Below are 22,162 nucleotides of genomic sequence, written 5' to 3'. Positions count from 1 at the left end.
ACACACACACACATATATATATAAATTTTTTAGAGTAACCTCTACACCCAATGTGGGGCTCAAACTTACAACTCCAAGATCAAGATCATGCTCTACCAACTGAGCCAGCCAGGTGACCCCAGTGAAAGAAACTCTAGAAAAGTCTGGAAAGCCATTGGAACCTGAAGGAACCAGATTGGACCAGTATGTCAGAGAGATTGTGTATGGCTTAAATACTTATGAACTACAAAGAAGTTCATAGCCAAGCGAGCAGCCTCAGTCAAAAAACAAGGATTACTGTCAGAGCTATTTGTCGGCGTTATGCAAGAACCCTCTCAGCATCCTGGACTTAAGGAGTACGAGCTCTCACTCTGAAAATGGAGGAAAGTACCACTGAAACTCTGCTCCAAGAAAATGCTGGCTTGTGTACATAGCCCCTCTAGCATTTATCAAGATAAAGGAAATCTGGTCTCTGGAAGGAAAGGAGATGACAGTTTCTAGCTCTAGAGTGTCAGAGGCCGTGGCCACAACCAAAGGACTCATTCATTGACTGGGAGATCAGGCTTTTTAGAACAGGGGTAGGTGCAGAGATTGTAAGAAAGAAGAAACAAAATTTCCTAGTCCTGTTAACCTAGCCCTTCCTTCCTGGCACGGCTAATCAAGGTGATGAGACTCTGTTCTGAGCAGGTCTGCATTCTTTTCATCTTACCCACTCCTGACCCTGTTATAGTCACATGCTTTGCTGATTCCCACTCAGTCTAATCACATAGCCCGACCCCAGCTGTAGAGGAGAGGAAGCCTAGCACAAGAGTTGAATCCTTCGTAAGTAGAGATATGAATACCAGATAATAGTCGATATGATCTCTTAGAAGACACCACAAGAGCTGTGCTCTCTCTTAGAGGAGTTTACTTCAAGAGAGAAGTCAAGAAGATATCCTTTAAGATGATAGGATCTCCCTATCTCCTTACACTGAGCCAGATCTGTCCCCAGGTTCTCCAATTCCTTAGGAAGTCGGAGATATGATCTGTCCCACTTAGTAAATAATGGCTAGATCTAAGGAAAAACTCACAGAATTCTTTATTTGGTCTCAACTTGATTAGGAGCATGAATAATCCACCATCTTACCATTCCTTTCAGACAGGGATGGCTGTAGACAATTCTAGCAATGCCTTCCTGCTGAGAAATGAAAAAGGATTTCTGGCCCTGATCATAATTACTCTGTAAAAGCCTGTCGAGATGCAAGCAGCACATTCCTTCTATTGTAGAAAGGGAGATAAGGGGGCAAGGAGATAAGTGAATAGCTTAGGGTCCTGCTGCGTTCAGGCCTTGTCTGTTTTTCAACTTCCTAGATTATGTGCTCCATCAGCTAATGCTCAGAGCCCAGACTATATATTGCCAAATCACTCTGTGAAAAAGCTCAAATCAGGAAAAGCTGGTACATATGTGAGCAATTGTTGTATAATTCCGAGACTGGTACCTGTAAGAGAGCGTGGTGCATCGTCACCTCCAGTTCAGCTAAAACATGGGCAGCGTCCTCACTGTCCTCTTGGACCTCCAAATCCTCCTCAGGGATGGTGTCCCAGTTGCCCTGGTGAGCAACTAACGTGTGAACTAGTTCATACTGGCCAGGGAGTGCCAGGCTGACCCGAGTCTGAGTCCCATAGGTGAAGCGGAGGCGTCGAAGCTTACAGTTCTCCTCACTGCCCAGCCTGGTGGTGGGAAGCACCTGCACCCCCAACAGCAGGTTCAACAGCTGGCACTTGACATTACAATCCTGGCCGAGGATCAAGATGCAGGGAAGGCAGTCCACAATCTGCTGGAGGTACTTCTCTTCCTTAGGTGGGAAGGCAATGCAGCTCAGCTGGCCTGGTTGGGGAAGGGGAGGATGGAGAAGGAAAAAGGAGTACAGAGAGACAGTGAGGAGGGGTAGACGGAGACTCTCCCAGAGACCCAGTCAGGATGGCAGGGCCCCAGGTTAGAAATTTCTAGAGAGCTCTTGGTTGGAGGAGACATCAGGAAAACATCTTGGTCAGAAAAGACTCCTCAAATATCAAACAGAAGTCCCCTTCCTGACTTGTCCCCAGAGCAACTGTCTCTACCTAGAAAGGTGTCAGTGACCTGATCCCTCCCCGCTCCTTTTTCATCCAGTGAATGACCAGCCCACATACACAAGGACTCCATTACAATCATGAGGTCCTTAAACAGACAGGGCCACTAAAGACTCCACTAACTAGGACATGAATCCAAGAAGAAACCATATCTAAAGATGTCAAAATGAAAAACTTCGTGACAGAAGACCTAACACTTGAACATAGAAGGCTCCTTTATATGTCTCTACTATCTGCAGTTTTAGCTGCTTACTTTCCTCATTTATGACATCTTTTATAACTAAATGTGTGAGCTAATCTTTCCTAGGTATGTGTGTGAAAACAAATCTTTACATATACATACATCAAGATACAATGTTACTTGAGTTTGCATTATTTCCAGAATCTTTTCCAGTTCATATCTCTAATAGCTGGTGACAGCATCCCAGCTGCCATGTCTGACTGAGTTAAGACAAAGGGAGGAACTGCCTGTTAGGGGAAAATCCAGGTAAATCGAGGAAGAACATGATCTAGCTCAGAAACATCCACTTAGGGTAACCAAGCTCATCTAAATGGCGAGCTTCCACAAACACATTAAATGGTGTTCAAGAGAGAAGGCAAAGCCTCCTAAAGTAGGAGAAACTGCTGTCTGGGAAAAGGAACCAGGAATGCATTGACCTGAAAGTGTCAGATTCTGAATGCAATCATTTGGTTCAGAGGCACTTATTTGGTTCAGGGGCCACTCCTGTGTGTGATTCAGGCAACCCCTGTGTTTATTCATGAAGACACAGACACAGGGTTCTTAGGCTGTAAGAAGCCTGATCTCTGGGCCAAATAGAACCTTACTGAAACTTGGTGTAGCACCAACTGAAAAGTATTCATTTTCATCACTTTGCCCTGAGCTGTTAAACTATCCATACCCTATTTGTGAAAGGGAGGTCTGATTTAATTAAGAGGCTCTTCTACTTCAGTTTGTATCTATCTATCCTGTTACAAATCTTCAAACACCTCCTTCTTTTCCACAAATGGCACCACCAAAAGGTTTCAAGAAGGTTTTGCTTTCACCCAAACCCCTCCATGCATTACATTAAGCCTGTCCTTTCATGTCTGTCTGTAAGTCCATTACCTGGCCTGCTTATGTACATCAGGATACCAAGACAAGGAAATCGATTCTTCTGGGAAAGAGACCAGTTCCTTTGAAAAGGCAAGGAATGGTAACAGAGAGCCTAATTGTATTCAAGGCATTTACCAACCACAAGAGTAACACACCGGACCACTGGTCTAATCTTTGACCCACAATCTAAAACCAAGGGGACAGGGATCCCTGGGTGGCTCAGCGGTTTGGTGCCTGCCTTTGGCCCGGGGCGCGATCTTGGAGTCCCGGGATCAAGTCCTGCATCAGGCTCCTGGCATGGAGCCTGCTTCTCCCCCCTCCTGTGTCTCTGCCTCTCTCTCTCTCTAAATAAAAAAAATAAAATAAAATAAAATAAAATAAAACCAAGGAGACAGGGGTGTCTGGCTGGCTCAGTCAGCAGAGCATGCAACCCTTGATCTTGGGGTTGTGAGTTCAAACCCTATATTCAGTGCATAGTTTACTTAAATAAAATCTCTAAAATAAATAAATAAAAGCAAGGGGATGTAGCCAATTGCTTGTGTGGCCACTGAGCAAGTAGCAATGGGCTAGTCCTGAGTCCCTTCATATCTTGTTCACAACTAAACAACACTTACCAGAGTCTATTCTAGTTATCCATTTATAATGATCGAAAGCAGGAAGAACCATCATACTTTTCTCTGTATCCTCAACACCTAACACAGTGACTGACACTTAGTAAGTACTCAAGTTATGCACTTGTTTGCTCTATGTAAGAACCCGTTTACTGTGGAGAATTATCTATTGAAAGCTATAAGTAGTTCCACTAAGTACTCAGAAAGGTCCAGGGGCAATGGTCATTCCCAAAAACCTTCATCTCAACACAGAATGGACGTGGACAACAGAATAGGACCTCTCAGTTCACCTCAAAGAATTTAACTACAATGGTGTCAGCGTGAGCTGTGAGCAAGGTAGATTCACCAGATAGAATCACTTTCAGCCATCCTTTCTTATCCCTTCCTCTTTTTCCAGTGCCGCTCAGATGCTCAGAGAGGCGCCCAGGTATAATAAGCCCACACTGACGACCTTCATAACTCCTACAACATAAGTTGATATATAATTTTAAAAAGAAGCTAAAATGAACGTGAAGAGTGGGTAACATAGAACTAACACCAGCTCATCATTTTACAGGACCGGAGGGTGAGATCACAAAACCTCTGGGACAAAATGTCAACTATAGGAAAGCTAGTAAAACATGCTGCATCAGCCAAAACCAGAGGAGACACACCCCATTAATAATCATCTGACCCAAATGATCACCCTCCCCCTCCATCTGTCGTGACAAAAACAGCTACTACAACTAAACCACCATAGACCAGGGCCATGGGAGAGGGGGCTGGTGCTGAGCCCAGTTTTAATTTTCATTTCCATGCATTCCACTGGGGTTCTTCATGCAAATAGTGGACTGAAGAAAATCTGCAATATGGGTATTGCCATCATTTTTCAGTACGTCACTATTCAAGCTCTTTGCTTCCACCACTAATCGTTAGCTTTTCCACTTTTAGATCTCTGGCATAGGTCTACCAGATTTGAATAAGGGCACAAACAGAAATAGTCAACACTAGATCGTTTCCCTCCCTGCCTCTCCCAGGCAAATGGTCCAGGAGGGAGGAGCAAAGCATGCAAGAGAAAAAGCATGAGGAAGAAGGGCAGATTGTGAATCCCAGGCTCCACTGCTCACTAGCTCTGTGACTTTGCCAATTCATTTGAGTCTTCTTGGCCTTGGATTTCTCATCCGTGAACTCAGGGAGGTGCATGACATCATCTTTAACATCCTTTCCAGTTCTAAAATTCCAGGACGCCATCAGGTTTTAACTGGTGCAAGAAAAACCATTGAGGGGGACGGATGGTTGGGCTGGTTGTTTTTATCTTAAATTATCTGTGAATTTAATCATGCTAGCTCTCCCTGGACTACTATAACAACAGATCAAAAAGTTGACTGAACTAACCAGGGGCTCTGAGGACCTACGGAGAAGTGCAGTTTCAGCAGCTCTATAAAGAAGAAATTCCAAACTCTGGCCTGACAGTAGGAGGGAGGAAGAAAACCTGCTTCAGAGCTGGAGCAGCTGCCTCACAGATAGTTTAAGGACTTCTGAGTTAATCGGGTTTTCTTTTGTAATTAATATAACAGCATCTGCATCTGGGGCTGCCAGAAGGGACCAGCAGGGCTTCTCAGCTGGAGCACATTAACCCTGCCAGCTCTAGCTGCAGGAAAATTCAACTCAAGTTGTCTAACGTGCAAGCCAAGGCTCTTTTTTTTTTTCCTTGATGCTTCTTAAATACAGATCATTTTGATCAGGGTTACTTCTAAACAGAGGTTTCTAACTAGAAGGGGGAGGAGAAAATCAACTATAGCAGCAACCCGTTTTATTTCTTTTTAATCACAAAGGGGAGCAATATATACCACCCCAAGATAAGTCTCTTTGGCACATCATTTTAAGCTGGTTGTTTTTAAACGAACAGCAGACACAGATGAAACTCTGAAAACTGAGCACAAGTTACCCTTTTACACTTACAGTAGTAAACTGAGGACTCTCCATTGCAAGAGTGTCTCCCTTTCTGTACCAGGAAGAGAAAGATGAGTCTAAATCTCTAGAGACCCTTATCTTAACTCATAACGTTTACCCTTTTCACAGTGTTCCTCCTGGTAACCTCCCATAACTGACCCCCGCCCAGCCCCAATATCTTTGTCTTTAGCTGGAAATGTTTAAGGTGGTGGCATAGGGTCTTTTTGGAATTTCTCCTGGAGGAAAAACAGGCATACAGGAGGTATACACATTATTAAACTTGTTTTTCTCCTGTGAATGTGTCTTTTTATCACAGGGGTGTCTTGGCCAAGAACCAAGAAGGGCAAAGGAAAACGTACTCCCCTCCCCCCAGTAACATTTACTAAGTCATTTCTAAGTAACAGTCTCTATTTGCCTCATCTCATTTAATGCAATTCTACCAGACAAGGACTATTATTATCCCCATTTACAGATGAGGAGCCAGTAGTTTAAAAAACAAAACGAAACAGAGCCCATGTTTCTCATTTATCAAGGCAGATAAGAGACTGGAGCACAGGACGGTATAAGCGCTGGACCTAGGTGTCAGGGGCCAGCTCAATACGTGTTGGTCGGGCAGCGCGGATGGCTCAGCGGTTTAGCACTGCCTTCAGCCCAGGGCGTGATCCCGGAGACCTGGCATCAAGTCCCACATTGGGCTCCCTGCGTGGAGCCTGCTTCTCCCTCTGCCTCTGCCTCTCTCTCTGCGTCTCTCATGAATAAATAAATAAAATATTTTAAAAATAAAAATACATGGTGGTCAACAGTGGCCATGAAGGGTGACCCAAAGGCTCACTTGACACACAGCATTGTAAGAAGAGCCCTCTGACTTCCCCTTTTTCTTCCTGAAAGCAGGAGATAAAACCCCCATCGGATGATGAACTCCCTACACTAGAAGGAAAGCAACATTCTTATCTACAGAGACCTGGAGTCGAGGCCAAGAAAAATCAGAACAAATAAGTCTTGTTAAACTAACCCTTATCTTCCTAGTTACTTTTCCACCACTAACTGCCCTAGCCCAACCCACTGTGTCTTGTCACATTTTCATAATTTACTTCTCTTTGTCCAATTCAGTTTGCAGGGGCCCCTGGGTGGTTGAGCATCTGCCTCTGGCTCAGGGTGTGATCCTTGGGTCCTGAGACCCAAGGATCCTTGGGTCCTTTTTTTTTTTTTTCTTTTTTTTTTTTAACCCCTCCTGCCGGGAAGCTGACTGCCCTGACACTCTTTGCCTTGCTGGACTGCGTGTCTCGCATGGTCTTTCCCCAACAGCGGAGCAGATCGACTGTGGCTCTGACCCTAGATCTCTCCAGCCCAATAGCAGCAGCCAGAGGGTACATCCAGGCAGTAGGATGGGAAGAAGGGGACAGGAAAGCCAGGATCAGGTGCAGCTGCCTTGGGCTTTGCTGGGTTGAAGGATCTACACTTCAGGCCTTCTCCTGGAAGGCGGAGAAGTTCTGGTGGGTTCTTAACTGCCTGTGCTCAGGCCAGTGGAAGCTGGTGACTCCTGAATCCCCTCTCCAGAAAGAGAACCACATACGGACTCCCAGGGGCCTGAACTTCTTAAGCTGTCACCAGTCAAGTGAGCAATTGATTAAAGCCCCGTGTGTTGCATTAAATGCACAATCTTATGGGCTTTCCTGAAAGAAAAGATGACCCAGTAAACTGGCGAGTGGGGAAGAGGTGTGGGGGAGTCCCACATGGGGCTCCCTGCAGGTAGCCTGCTTCTCGCTCTGCCTGTGTCTTTGCCTCTCTCTGTGTCTCTGTGTCTCTGATGAATAAATATACAAAATCTAAAAAAAATAAAATCTAAAATAAAATTCATTATGTAAATGTTCAGCTCTGCTTCTTTGAGTCTTCATTCTTCATCTCTTGTGGGGACTCCATGTACATGTAAAACGTAATAAAACATGTATGCCTTTCTCTTGTGTACCCTCTTACATCAGTTTAATTCTTAGGCCCGGCTGGAGACTCCAGAAAGACAGAGAAACTTTTCCTCCCCTACACTCACTACCACATTTTTCCTAATTAGGAAACAAATATAATTTGGTGATTGCAGGACACCAATTTATTTTTTTATTTTTGAGATTTATTTATTTGAGAGTGTGTACTGCCACCCAGGTGCCCCAGGAACCCAATCTAAAGCAGACTGATAGAGGTGCCTGGGTGGCTCAGTTGGTTAAGTATATGTCTTCTGCCTGGGCTGTAATCTTGGGGTCCTGGGATTGAGCTGGGCAGGGAGTCTGCCTCTTCCTCTCCCCCTGTCCTTCCCTCGCATTCTCTCTTGCTCTGCTATCTCTCTCTCAAACAAGTATATGAAACCTTTAAAATAAATAAATAAATAAATAAATAAAGCAGGCTGGCAGTCTCTATGAAAATGGTCAAGTTTCATACAGACCCTCTCAAGGGCACTGGGTGGCTCAGTGGTTGAGCGGCTGCCTTCGGCTCAGGACACGATCCTAAGGTCCTGGGATTGAGTCCAGCATCAGGCTCCCCACGGAAAGACTGCTTCTCCCTCTGCCTGTGTTTCTGCCTCCTCTCTCTGTGTGTCTCTCATAAATAAATAAATAAAATCTCAAAAAAAAAAAAAAAAAAGCTCTTAAAATCACGAGGAATAAATAAAGCACACTAGCTGGTGCACATTTTTAAACAAAGTTGTTATTCTGCCTAAGATCTCTAGAGTCCCTTTTCTAAAAAAAAAAAAAAAAAAAAAAAAAAAAAAGGAGGGGGGTGGGGCACCTGGGTGGTTTGGTCAGTTGAGCATCAATTCTTGATTTCAGCTTAGGTCATGATCTCAGGGTCATGGGATCAAGCCACATTTTGGGCTCCACACTCAACACAGGGTCTGCTTGAGATTCCCCCTCTCAGGCTCCCTTTGCCCCTCCCATCACTGTATACTTGCTCTAAAATAATAGTAAATCTTTATTTTTTTTTTAAGATTTTATTTATTTATCCATGAGAGACACACAGAGACAGGCAGAGACACAGGCAGAGGGAGAAGCAGGCTCCATGCAAGGAGCCTGATGTGGGACTCGATCCTGGAACTCCAGGATCACTCCCTGAGCCGAAGGCAGATGCTCAACCACTGAGCCACCCAGCTATCCCTAAAATAATAGTAAATCTCTAAAAAAATAAAAATAAAAATATATTTTCAGAGAAATTTTTCATGCTTCTCTTTATCCTTTGCATTTGAGGTTAAGACTATTATAAACAGGAAGAACTGGAGGGAAGAAATGCTAATGACCTTTTGATGTCTCTAGTGACCCATTAGGATAGGTACTTTACTTAAATTGTTTATTTTTATTTATTTAAATTGTTTATTTAAATTGTTTTTGGAGTGGGTGGCTCAGTGGTTGAATGTCTGCCTTCAGCTCAGAGCGTGATCCTGGAGTTCCAGGATCAAGTCCCACATTGGGCTTCCTGCATGGAGCCTGCTTCTCCCTCTGCCTGTGTCTCTGCCTCTCTCTGTGTGTCTCTCATGAATAAATAAAATCTTTAAATAAAATAAGTTGGTTTTGGAGTAATGGCAATGGATCCATGTCAATGCATGCTCCTTGCCTGTTTTCCATTCCCATCACTAATACACACTGGAGAGGTGAGGGCCAGGGTGGGTGCAATCCATGGCCAAGGCAGGGAAGGCCTGACATGGAGTAGGTGAATGGGACTCTACCTTGGTCTTCTCATACTATGACCACTCACAGGCAGTTCGGGTCCCAATAGTTACTTCTGCCAGCCTTGTTCCTGGCACCTGAAGATTTCCCTCCACTGGGTCCAGTTTGTTTACCTTGCTTTTAACAGTGAACTTGTAGTCCTCTCGGAAAGGGAGTAACATATACAGGGTTTTATGGGAGAATTTAATAATTCGCTCAAGTAATCAGTGACACAAATATGCATTTCCACAAATAAGCAGTGAGACATTTTTATTTCTTACGAACTACATGTGCCAAGAGTAAAGAAAAGGACAAACTCCTAAATTGAGAAATGAATGTCATACAATTTTTCTACTACCATCAATTCTACTACAAGCTTCAAAGTACTGAGCTACAAAAATCCCGGGAGCTGCGAGAACGGACTCTGCCACAAAACATTTATTTATCATTCCCAAGCAAGCTCTGACCGTCAGCCCAATTTACAAGATTCTGAATTACGGAGGAGACATTAGGAGCCCAGGAGAATTTAAGGAAAACATACCCAAATAGTCTGGTTTTCAGGATCCTCAGATCCAAGCAGTACAAGGACATTGTGGTAGAAGGGAATGGTTTTTGGAGGTTAGAGATTGAGATGTTCTCAAGTAGCCTAAGCTCTTGGTGAAAGCTGAAAAGTCAAGCTGGGAGAAATGTCAGTAAGTTTTCCTACCTGGAGGCCATGTAAAGGTCTCTAAGAGTTTTTAAGAAGTAGATTGTCCTGGAATCTGGAAGAGAGAGATGGCCACCGCCCCCAGAAGCTTATATACCATGGTAGCCCTGAAATGAAGAGCTCACACTCAGCAGCCTGCTGACAAGTTCCCTTCTGGGCAAAACTCAGCTACAGAGGGAACAGAAAGGCAGCGGGCAGCTGTAGCTTATGGGATGCAGAGATGGAAGCAGCTCCTCTAAGGAAGCCAACCCCAAGCTTCACAGAGGGCTTACTTAGCGTCTGTCATTTGGTAAGTAGCCTCTGATACCTAGTAACCATTACGAATGATTCCATGATGGGAATGGGTCAAAAGGACACAGGAACCAGCTCAGAGTGGGGCTCACTGACCAAATCAGGGACAATTAGGCATAAACATTCTCTTAAATGATAGCAAGGGATTATAATTCACTGAAAAAAATTCGCAAGTCCACACTGGTATAAACTGCTAAGCAAAAAAGGAAAGGGTGGGGGTAGGCACCTGGGTTGCTCAGTTGGTAAAGCATCTGCTTCAATTCAGGTCATGATCTCAGGGTTCTGGGATCAACCCATGCATCCATCAGGCTCCCTGCTCAACCGAGAGTCTGCTTCTCCCTCTCCCTCTGCCCCTCCCCCCACCACTTGTGTGCTTTTTCAAATAAATAGATAAATAAAATCTTTAAAAACAAAAAAGGGAAAAGGAAAACCCTTCCTTACCACAGAATACCAATTAAGAAATACAGAAGGGACAATGGATAAGAAAACCTCACTAAGCCAAGTGGGAGTTGTCAATGGGTGCTAAGGTCTAGTGGAAGGAGTTGTTTTCAGGAACAGGATTCTTAGTGAAATCTTAGAACACCTCCCACAAAAGACTAATCAACTGCAAAGGGAAAAAAAAAAAAAGTGACTTTAAGGTGGAGAGACCTAGAGGACACTAACACGACCAGTGATCAAGCTTAACACCTCCAGGGATGTTACAATCTTCAAGGGCTAAGCGGTACAGACGAACTCTTAGCTCCAATGCTAAAAGTTACCTATAACCATCCAGTTCATTGAACAAGAAACCACCAGAAGCAGCATGACTTCACACTGCTTGCAGAGGTCCCTTCTGATCACTCAGCAGTAGGAAACATATCTCCACCTCTTCTGAAGGACAAGCCTCCTTACTATCTAACTACTTGTATCCTATAGTTTCCAAGGATGGAAAGGAAAACATGTTTCCAAGTTGAGGTAGCAGAACTCTTCCATTTCTTTCCATGGAATAAGAGGCAGCAGAACAAGCCAATCACTCCCTCAGGAGAAACTGAAACAGGTTCCCCCAGTGGGGTCTCATATGCCCAAAGAGTAAATTACTTTTCTCCTACTGGCTGTTTCCCCTCTACATTCCCCCCTGCACCTATATATCTCCATAATATTATAAGTTAAGGCTAGGGCTGCCTGGGTCGCTCAAGAGGTTGCACACCTGGCTCTTGGTTTTGGGTCAGGTCATGATCTCAGGGTCATGGGATTGAGCCCTCCCATAGGGCTTCATTCTCAGCAGGGAGTCTGCTAGAGATTCTCTCTTCCTTTCCCCCCTGCCCCTCCCCCTGGCTCTCTAAGTAAATAAAACTTTTAAAAAGGTTGGGTGGGGGGCCTGGGTGACTCAACCAGTTGAACCTCCTACTCTCAGTTTCTGCTCGGTCATGATCTCAAGAGTCCTAGGATCCAGTCCCTTCAGGCTCTGTGCCTCAGTGGGGGAGCCTGCTGAGGATTCTCTCTCTCAAATAAATTAATCTTTTTTTTTCCAAATAAATTAATCTTTAAAAAGTTAAGGCTACAGTATGTTGTACAGAATATATTAAAAAATACACTCCATATTGGCTCAGACACTGTCCCTCTAATTTAAATAGTGAGCTTTTATTCATTTTTAAAAATATTTTAAAAAATATTTTATTTATTCATTCATGAGAGACAAGGAGAGAGGCAGAGACATAGGCAGGGGGAGAAGCAGAGTTCCCCAAGGGGAGCCCAATGCAGGACTTGATCCCAGGACCCCAGGATTATGACCTGAGCCGAAGGCAGATGGCTCAACCACTGAGCCACCCAGGTGCCTGTGAGCTTTTATTCAAATCAGTCTTGAATCTAGCTGCATTTATGACAGGCCCTTAGTCTTTGCTTTGGAAAGTTTGGCTTGATTAAAAAAAAAAAAAATTCCTGGGAAATGTAATTCTCTCCCTATCACATCAACTGGAAAGGGTAAAAACACCATAAAATATGTCCAGCATAAATAAGGCACTAGAGTTCTTAATCTGATGAAGCTAAAGTTGGACTTGGGTTTGTCTGGGTTTTTTTTACATCTAAATAAAGAATGGGATAAAAGCATTTTTAAAAAACAAGTGTTGAGTTTTGTGTATGTGTTTTTAATCAAAAGCTTTTATGAAAACATAACCTATCATCATTCTTTGGGATAGTTTTGAGGCATTATTAGTTAGACAAGTGAAAAGCAAAACAATCCTCAAGTCCTACTTCCCATCTTCCTGCCCAGAGAACACCACCCCAGGGAACGGAAGCACATTACAAAGCCCAACTCCAAAGAGAATTGTGGTCAAAAGGTTCCCACAGCAGCATGGCACAAGGCTGGGGAATACGGCCAACCCCTAAAGAAGACACAGAAAGGCACTGCACGTGATGGGCACTCCAACCAGGGGCCCACAGGCGATAATAAGGAGTCTCCATGCTCTGATCAACTTTCTTTTAGAGAGTTCTGGTTTAGGCTTTGGAGGAGTAGCACTTCTAAGGGGACTTTCTCAGAGAGGCTGGCTGATGGCTCTAAGCAAGGGGCACGGATCTCCACCACGGCTTCAGCTGTTCTCTGTTCAGGTATTAAATTCCACGATCCTCCTCTGGGAAATAACTGAATCTGTTTTCAAGCAAGGAGTAGCCTAGACTTAGACTGGACTAAGTCCTATGAGGGACTCCAGGCAGACCTTTTGGAGAGCCAAGAAAGAAAACCTGCATCTCCCACGTGGACTCACCCTCTCCACCCTTGCTAGATACACCACCACCAGACTCCCTGCATGGTGTAGGAAGCAAAACCCTTCGTCCCTAGAGGTGAACTATTTTCTTACAAAACGTAAGAAGCAAACTCACCTTAGGTCTTAACACTGTTAGGAAGAAAACCATACATACCCACACACTCATGTTCTTCATGCCAGCTTCCCTCTGAGTAAGCTCTGAGAAAAGATATGAAGATGGAAGCCGCTCTAACCTTCGTGAATGCTTTCTGCTTTTGAGCCATACAAACAAGGCAATTACAATTACTCCATCAAAGACGGATGGGGGCTAATTTTCCTGAACTCTGTCAGAAAGTTAGTACTCAATTCCTTTTCCTGTCAATGTCATTTCATCTGACAACTTCCCATATGCCTATCTCATGCCCTCAAAGACAGCTAATAGTTAAGTAAATAATCAATTTGTAAAAAAAATCCTCTAGGGGGAACATGACAAAACACTAATCCTTCCCTCCGTAACATCAACTTGAAATATTATCAGTTAGTAGGACAGTGGTTCACCACTGTGTATCCTGGACCCAGTACTGAATTAGGCATTAATAAAGATCTGTTGAGTGAATGAATATTAAGGATTTAACTTCCCATATCACAGAGAAGCTCTGGCACACTGGGATCACATGTAACTTATTCTTTGGGGCATGAAAATCATTTGGGTATCTGCACAGAATGCAACCCAGCCTAATCAGTCATCTCTCAAATGCATCACTGTTCTTTTTTAGAGGTCCAGCTAGTAAAAGGCAGGTAAATCTACAAAAATCCCTATCTTATATGGGGAGGAAATGTCCTTCTGAAGTGGAAAAAAACATCACCCCAATATCTACCAGCAATGGAAATAATTTAACAGGTATTTATTTACCTACTAAATATAAAGCTCTATGTAGGCAGGCATTGCAGGGGATACAAAGATGAATAAAAGAGTCTTTACTCTTAGGGGTTCACAATCTAGTAGGCAGGATAAAACAAATATATGCATTGCATTCATACAAATGAAACAACATACAGAACCTACAGGAATTGAACAAAAGGTTCAAGGTGAAATTTGTATTTCCCTTTACCTTGATGGCATATTTTTTGAGGTTTTATTTTCAAGAGACTGTTTTTGAGAAGTACATTTTATGTAGGAAGTGAGATGGAGAACAGAAGCATACAGAAATAAAAGGAGGTGTTGGAAAGTGGACAAAGCAAAACAAAATTTAAAGACCAGAGTGGATTTTTGTTTAAATCCATGCTTTTGGGCAGCCCGGGTGGCTCAGCGGTTTAGCACTGCCTTCAGCCCAGGGTGTGATCCTGGAGACCAGGGATCTGGTCCCACGTCAGGTTTCCAGCAGGGAGCCTGCTTCTCCCTCTGCCTGTGTCTCTGCCTCTCTCTTTCTTTCTCTCTCTCTCTGCCTCTCATGAATAAATAAATAAAATCTTTTAAAAAAAATCCATGCTTTCCTTAAAACCACTTGAAGGCTGAAAAACTATGTATTGAAATCAGTGATGGGGATCCCTGGGTGGCGCAGCGGTTTAGCGCCTGCCTTTGGCCCAGGGCACAATCTTGGAGACCCGGAATCGAATCCCACGTCGGGCTCCCGGTGCATGGAGCCTGCTTCTCCCTCTGCCTTATGTCTCTGCCTCTCTCTCTCTCTCTCTCTGTGACTATCATAAAAAAAAAAAGAAAGAAAGAAACCAGTGATGACATTTCAAACTAAACTACACATATGGCAAATCTTTTTTTTTTTAAAGATTTTATTTATTTATTAACGAGATACAGAGAGAGGCAGAGACACAGGCAGAGGGAGAAGCAGGCTCCATGCATGGAGCCCGACGTGGGACTCGATCCTGGGATTCCAGGATCAGGCCCTGGGCTGAAGGTGGCACAACCGATGAGCCACCCGGGGCCGCCCATATATGGCAAATCTTTTTTTTTTTTTTTTCATATATGGCAAATCTTAAAGGTAATTATGTCTTTTCTTTCCTATTTTTTTTCCTCAGGCCCGGGGGCGAAGGCAGCTGCTGAGCCACCCAGGCTTCTGAGTCTTTTCTTTTAAAGGCATGCAGAATTATCCAAGCCTTTTCATAGTGGGCTGCCCTGGGCCACGGAAACAGATTATCCCTAGAAGGGATGATTAGGAAGGGAGAGGCTGGGGATCCCTGGGTGGCGCAGCGGTGCCTGCCTTTGGCCCAGGGCGCGATCCTGGAGACCCGGGATCGAATCCCATATCAGGCTCCCAGTGCATGGAGCCTGCTTCTCCCTCTGCCTGTGTCTCTGCCTCTCTCACTCTCTCTGTGTGACTATCATAAATAAATAAAAAAATAAAAATAAAAAAAAAATAAAAAAAAGGAAGGGAGAGGCTATAAAGGGGAAAGGTGCAAAGAGCCACTGTGTTTGGGGGAGGCCACTTCCTCCCAGACTCTTAGCAGGGAAGGGGAGGTAGCAAAATCTGCAAAGAGGGGCCGGGTGCCTTAAATGTCAGGGACTGGAAATTGGAATAGGAGGCTAGGGTAGGTGGTGTCACATTATACTCAATTCAATCAGATAATGTCTCCCACTGAAGTCAATTACGGCTCCATGGCAAGCTACGGAGCCTGGGCTACGACTCATTCGTAACAAAATCTCTTCACTGCCAGGGTGCATTTTATATTCTCATGGCCAGGTCAGAAATGAACAAGGAAGGAGTCACAAAAGCAGGACTAGATGGGGAGTTTAGAGACGTGGGACTGAATCTGGCTCCAGCTCAAAGCTGTTCTGTCCCACATTCCCTCTTTCTGATCCCCTTATTCTTCCACCAACCCAACATGCTCCAACCTCCTAATCTAGTGCTCACCAAACTACATACATACACACAAACAGCTGCATATACTGAGCACTCACTACATGGCTGCGTTAAGTGCTTAAAGTAGATCATCCCTAAAAGTCACAACAACTTTGGGAGATAGACATTAGCACTCTCATTTTATGTAAGTATGTATGTATTTAGATACAATTCACCCTTTTAAAGTGTGTAATTCAGTCTTTTTTAGCATATTCACAAAGTGGTGCACCCATCACCACAATCTAGTTCCGGAACATTTTTATTCTCCGAAAAGAAATCCCACACCCATTAGCAGTCACTCCGCATTTTCCTCTCTCCTCATCTGCTGGCAATCACTAACATGCCTTCTATCTTTATGAACTTGCCTATTCTGGGTATTTCACACAGATGGAATCAAACAATATACAGCATGTCATATCACTACCATTTCACATAGGAGAAATCCAAGGCTCAACTAGATTGAGCAACTTGCCCAAGTCACACAGTGAATAAGAGGCTAAACTACAACAGGAAACCCAGGTTTGATTCCAAAGCTTGTGCTCGCTTTTTGACCACTATTGTTGCTTCCATACATGAAGAAAATTGAGAGAGAAAGCAAAAGTTTTCAATATGCTTGAGATAATAAAAATAATACATAAGAACCAGTTATAGCACCATCTCTGCAGAGATTATATTGAAGGGCAAGAACAGACCAGGATGAACTACTGGAGAGCACGCTGGTTGCAGGCTCCTGCTGTTTCACCCTGCACACCGACTTCCCACCACAGAGCCCCCAAAGAAGGCAGCCACATGAAACCAGGCTGTAAATAATCTCCGCTCTCCCAATTTTCTGTCTCTTCCCCAGATGCCACTCTGCCACTTAACTCCCTATTCCGATTTCCATCTAAGGAGTCCAAGAAAAATGTCTACTTCCAATAGCTGCACTAGTGCTTTTCCTCTTCTTTTAAATTCTGGCAGCCAGTTTATACTAGGTGTGAAAAAGAGAGGGTAAAGAACGTTAGAGACACAAATCTGTTCACTAACCAAAGGCAAAGGGCTATAAAAACCTAAGAACTGTAACTCCCATGAAATGCCTATAACCTACCGTACCTTACTTAGCTCTCTGCCATTTTTCCGCTTTAGGTGCTGCCTACATATAGGGCTGCAGTTAGACTGGACCTTTCTAGAGGACTGACTTCAGGTCTTCCTAGTCCTTTGGATCCCTTCTCCAACAGAAACAACTAATTCGTGCACTGGAATGATGATAATTGTAATTCTTTTTGCTTTCCTAGGAGAAAAGTATAGAAGGGAAAGACCGATTCCCACTAACCAAAGGCCAATGTCTTTTTTGACTCTCTGTTCCCTATACCAGATACTTAAATGTTTACTGAATAACTATGGAATTACACGACCTACCTATAATAGTTACACAGCGCGGTAGCAGGCATTACACTAAAGCACACACATTAAAGTATATCAACTCCCAACAACCCTAGGGGCAAGACTACTGTTATAATCCCGGGTTCCAGATGAGGAAACTGGCACAGCACAGTTGTGATGTGCCCAAGGTCATCTAGTTACTAAGGAGTGGAAACAGGATGGAAGGAATGCAGCACAGCAGAGAGCATTCCAACTAGACACATTTGATCATTCCAATGTCTTCATTTCAAATGTTTATGATGCCTTGCAACAATTAAGGATCTGTTGGATCACAAAACAAGAAAAATACTTTTCCCTTTGCTACTTTGTAGCACTCCATTCTGCCTTTTTTCAAAGAAGTTTTCAAAGCCTTTATCTCATTACTTCTGAAAGGAAAATTAACAGATAAAGGGGCTCTCATACCCTGTAGTTAAACTAGCGAAAAGGCCAATGATTTGAGCAGCAGAGGAGGAATGGAATTAAAGAAATTTCATTTGTAATTCATTCTGCTTTGTACAGGCCAGGCTGCTCTTATTTTAAGAGTTTGATTACAAATCTACTTTTTAGCTCCTAAAACATCATATACATTATATACTCTCTAAACTGCCTCCAACACGAAACTGTCAAAATTAAGAAGAAAACATTATTTGGGGGCCCTTCCCATCTCCTTTGTGGCTAAAAGTAAAATAATAAACATTTGGAGTTAATGATTTTCAGTTGCTCAAATACACTACATCCAAACTAGAAGCACACTTCCACTCTGACATGACGATTAAAACTTTCTAGAGACACTTCGGTGGTTCCGTTGGTTAAGCATCTGCTTTTGGCTCAGGTCATGGTCCCAGGGTTCTGGGATCCCGAGTGCTGTATGTTCGTTCATGTCTTATCTTCTGGCTCCCTGCTCAACCAGGAGCCTGTTTCTCCCTCTCCTCTCTGCTCATGTTGTCTTTCACTATCTCTGTCTCTCTCTCTTAAAAAAATAAAATCTTTTTTTAAAAAACACACAACTTTCTAGAGGTTTGTTAGGTTAGGAATTGACTGTTCCTTTCACTCGTGTGGAATTGAAGAAACAAAAGAAAAAGAGACAAAACAGAACTAGTGTTTGCCAGAGAGGAGGCAGGTGGGGGGGGGGGGGTTGGGGTGAAATAGATAAAGGGAATTATTATTATTATTATTATTATTATTATTATTATTATTTAGATAAAGGGAATTTAAAAAAAATTTTGAGCGTTCTCTTAGAGTTCTTATTCAGAAATAAACATTCACAAAAGAAAGTTGAGACAGGCTCTGAGTGAACTTGACTTTGCACATACAGCCTGTAAAATGGTAAAACAAGAGCTAGTTGTCAGTTAAGCAGTGGCTTCCACTTTCTAACAGTTACCTAAACAACTGGAAACATGGCATTCCCAAAATATACACAGTAAGTGACACCTCACTAATTTTCCCTAATGCTCATTTTCACCTCCAAAGACAAAACTCTCCATACTGAAAGGAATGGAAGCATTTTATGGAAAAAAATCAAATTGTTCCTAGTCCAGTCATCTGCACTCTACCCTAGTTTTTATTTCAGATGGACAGGCTCCAGAGGGTGAAAAGAGTTAGTTAAATACAATATGCAAAGATTAGTTCATGATGCAGTCAACTAGAAAAGCCAATGAGGCAAAATACAAAGGGTACCTTTGTGTTTCTTAACTTGGCTTTTAAGGAATAAAAACAAGAGCGTGTCCAGGTGCCTTGATAACCTCCATCTCTCTGTTTTTGTTTTTGTTTTTTTTTCAGTAGTGATTCTAAAACAAATAGTTGTTATAAAGTAACAGCAATAAAAGACTCTTTCAGGTAAGTTATAAGAAAAACTTGGGAGCAGGGAAGCTGCTGGAAAGCTTTGCTAAGGGGGAGGGTGAAAGTACACATTCTGAGGATCATCTCTGAAAACATTAGCCCTTCTTGCCAGTTCTCTGACAGCCTCCATAGTTCCATTTTCAGAGCAGCAAATCTCTGCGCATATGATGTCAAAACCACAACTCCACAAAAGCTATCAGGCCTTTCTTCCCATGTTTATTATACCCAAGCCAACTAAATGGGATAATGTAATTTAAGATAATATCAGAATCTTACTATCTTATGTTTATCACCATTTCTGGTGTCTCGGACAAATTTAGGATATCAAACATGCAACTTTGGAAACACAGGACCCAACATGAAACTTGGAACAGTTCAACAATTCATTCTGTTCTGAGCTTCACGTTCAAATGTGCTATTAGCATCTAAATTTGTTTCCCAGAGTGTGTTTGCAGACCACTTGCAAGAGAATCCCCAGCAGCATTTTATGTGTAGATTCTCAGGATCCACCCACAAAACCTACTCTATCTGTAAGAGCTAAAAGACATTTTTAATGCTAATTTCATTTTAGTGCACACTTACGTTTGAGAATCACTAAATTAAACCCACTGACCTGTTTGCTATGTAGGCCCCAGGGCACCTGTCTACATGGGATGCCAGTCCCCTCTCCCTTCCAATCTAAGTTATTTCCTAATTAGACGCAGTACTTAACAAACCCTCGGGTTCCCCCGCCAATAGCAGTTGAAGCAGCAGCAAGACATTAGGAAAGATCAAAGTCCCTGCACGATTTTAAGTGCTTTAGAGGGATCCCTGGGCGGCGCAGCGGTTTAGCGCCTGCCTTTGGCCCAGGGCGCGATCCTGGAGACCCGGGATCGAATCCCACGTCAGGCTCCCGGTGCATGGAGCCTGCTTCTCCCTCTGCCTGTATCTCTGCCCCTCTCTCTCTCTATCATAAATAAATAAATAAATTTTTAAAAAAACTTTAGGTGCTTTAAAGACTCCAGCACATCCCAGAGAGATTCAAGGCAAGAAGTCTCAGCACCAAAATAAATAAATAAATAACAGCCCAAAAATCTCCCCTACTGTATGTTCCCTAACTTTTTCAGCAGAAGCACAAGCAACCGCTCGGGCAACTCCCTGGCGTCCAGAGATGCGCCTCAGCGACCCCAGCCCCATCTGGGCTACGTTCCTACTTGGCGGTAGGTGCAACAGCATCGCACGGGGTCCCCCACGCGGGTTCCCCGGCCTCCTCGGGCTCGGCCGCCCTGCCCGCCGCCCTGCCCGCGTCCGTCCACTCCTCCGTCCCCAGGCGGGGGGCGACCCCAACGCCCCCCCCCCAGGGCCTCCCGCTGCTCCCCGGGAGGAGCCCTGGGCACCGCCGTCTGACCCCGGGCGCCCCTCGCCCGCCCCCGCCCCCGCCCCCGCCCCAGGGATGCCCGCCCACGGCCGCGCCGCCCCGCTCCCGCTCCCGCTCCGTGTCCCTTCGCGGCTCGTTCTGCGGGGACAGGGGCGCGGCCTGGCCCCCCGCCGGCCTCCGGCCCGTCCCCGCCGCCGCTGCCCTCCTTACCCGCCTGCAGCCCGGTCTCGGCGACGTCGCCGGCAGGGCCGCGCTCGGGCCCGCCGCCGCCGCCGCCGCCGCCGCCGCCCGGGGGGGGGGAGGGACAGCCGTGGCTGTGCGAGCACTTGATGTCGCGGAAGAACTTCTGGGTTTCGCGCAGGTTCTGTCGCAGGCGGCCCAGGTAGCGGCGGTAGCGGCCGAAGCCCCGGCACAGCTCGCGGATCGTTCCGCCGCCGCCGCCGGGGCCGGGACCCGACACGCGCTCGCTCCTCCGCGGCAGCGCGTCGCCCTCCATCTCGCGGCCGGCTCCGTGCGCGCGGCTGGGTCCCCGGCCCGCCGGCCCCGCTGCCCTCCTGCCCGCCCCCGCCCCCCCCGAGTGCTCGGGGAGGACGAATCCGCCTCCCGACGCTCCGACGCCCCCGCCTGCAGTCTGCCGGGCGTCTAACCTCCGTCACCGCGGTTGAAAACAAACCAACCCGCAGTGCGCCGCCAACGGAACCTTTGTCTCCGCTCCCCCGGAGAGTGACGGAAGGATCACTAGAGCGCGCCGTCCCCTGCGGGGTCTCCTGGGACTTGTAGTCTGCGCGGGGCCGGCTCCGAAAGCGGGAGACGGAGGCTGGGGCCGTTTCCCCTTGGAACCTCACCCGCTCTGCTGCTCGTCCTCTCTCTACTTTAAAACGCGTTCCCGCGCCCTGCACAGAGACTAGAGAGAAAGAGAGGAGGCTGCGGGATCCGGCGTCCGCAGAAGTGAGGTGTCTTACTGAAATCACAGCAAAGATTTCAATAGCAAAGAAAAGGAAGGAAACAAGTCCGAGGCCAGTAGTATCTCTATGGTTAAATGGGTCTCACTTTCCGGATACAGGAGATACTGGGGAATCTGCTGAAAATGCCCTAGACATAGGGAAGCCGCCCCCGTTTGTATTGCGTCCTCTTTTTTTTTTTTTTTTTTTCTTGACATTCCTTCTCCAGGTGTGGAAAAGGGGGGATGTGAAAGGGTCGTTAAAGAGCTCGAACCTGAAGTTCTTTGGTTTCTGGAAGTCAACAGACTGGGCTGGGTTAGGGGAAGTTGAGGTTTTCAGCTTTCCACACCAGTTCTGATTATCTTAACTTGGCTTCTGCTAATAGAGAATTTTATTGACACAGACTGCCACGGAGCCTGGACACAATTATGGAGGAGACAAAATAATCACCTCTTTTTCGCCTCCTGCTTGCTCCTCTTCCCTCCTGTCTTTCTTGCTATGGAAAGACATCTTTCATCTTTCATCCGGGCCAGACCTCTGCTCCAACAGGCTGGATTGTGTCCTGCAACTGAATTCAAGAAGAGACATGGAGTTTGAGCCTGAATTCCTCCAATGTCTTGTCTTGGACATAGGAAGTAAGGGTCTGGACTA

At 45.0% G+C, this 22,162-nt stretch overlaps 1 protein-coding gene across 1 annotated transcript in view; it reads right to left on the bottom strand.

Annotated features, from left to right (window-relative positions):
- DSTYK (dual serine/threonine and tyrosine protein kinase) overlaps positions 1 to 21,254 on the bottom strand; it is a 51,397-nt gene extending 30,143 nt beyond the window's left edge. The window contains exons 1-2 of the mRNA XM_041721906.1: positions 20,781 to 21,254; positions 1,458 to 1,846 (exon numbers count right to left, since the gene is read on the bottom strand). Of these exons, the coding sequence (XP_041577840.1) occupies positions 1,458 to 1,846; positions 20,781 to 21,066 (675 nt within the window). The 5' untranslated portion in view covers positions 21,067 to 21,254. The remainder of the gene's footprint in view (positions 1 to 1,457; positions 1,847 to 20,780) is intronic.
- Between the last annotated feature and the right edge of the window lie 908 nt (positions 21,255 to 22,162).

Source organism: Vulpes lagopus, chromosome 11, assembly GCF_018345385.1.
Source record: "Vulpes lagopus strain Blue_001 chromosome 11, ASM1834538v1, whole genome shotgun sequence".
NCBI classification, from domain to species: domain Eukaryota; kingdom Metazoa; phylum Chordata; class Mammalia; order Carnivora; family Canidae; genus Vulpes; species Vulpes lagopus.
This window is presented reverse-complemented; position numbering and strand designations above follow the sequence as displayed.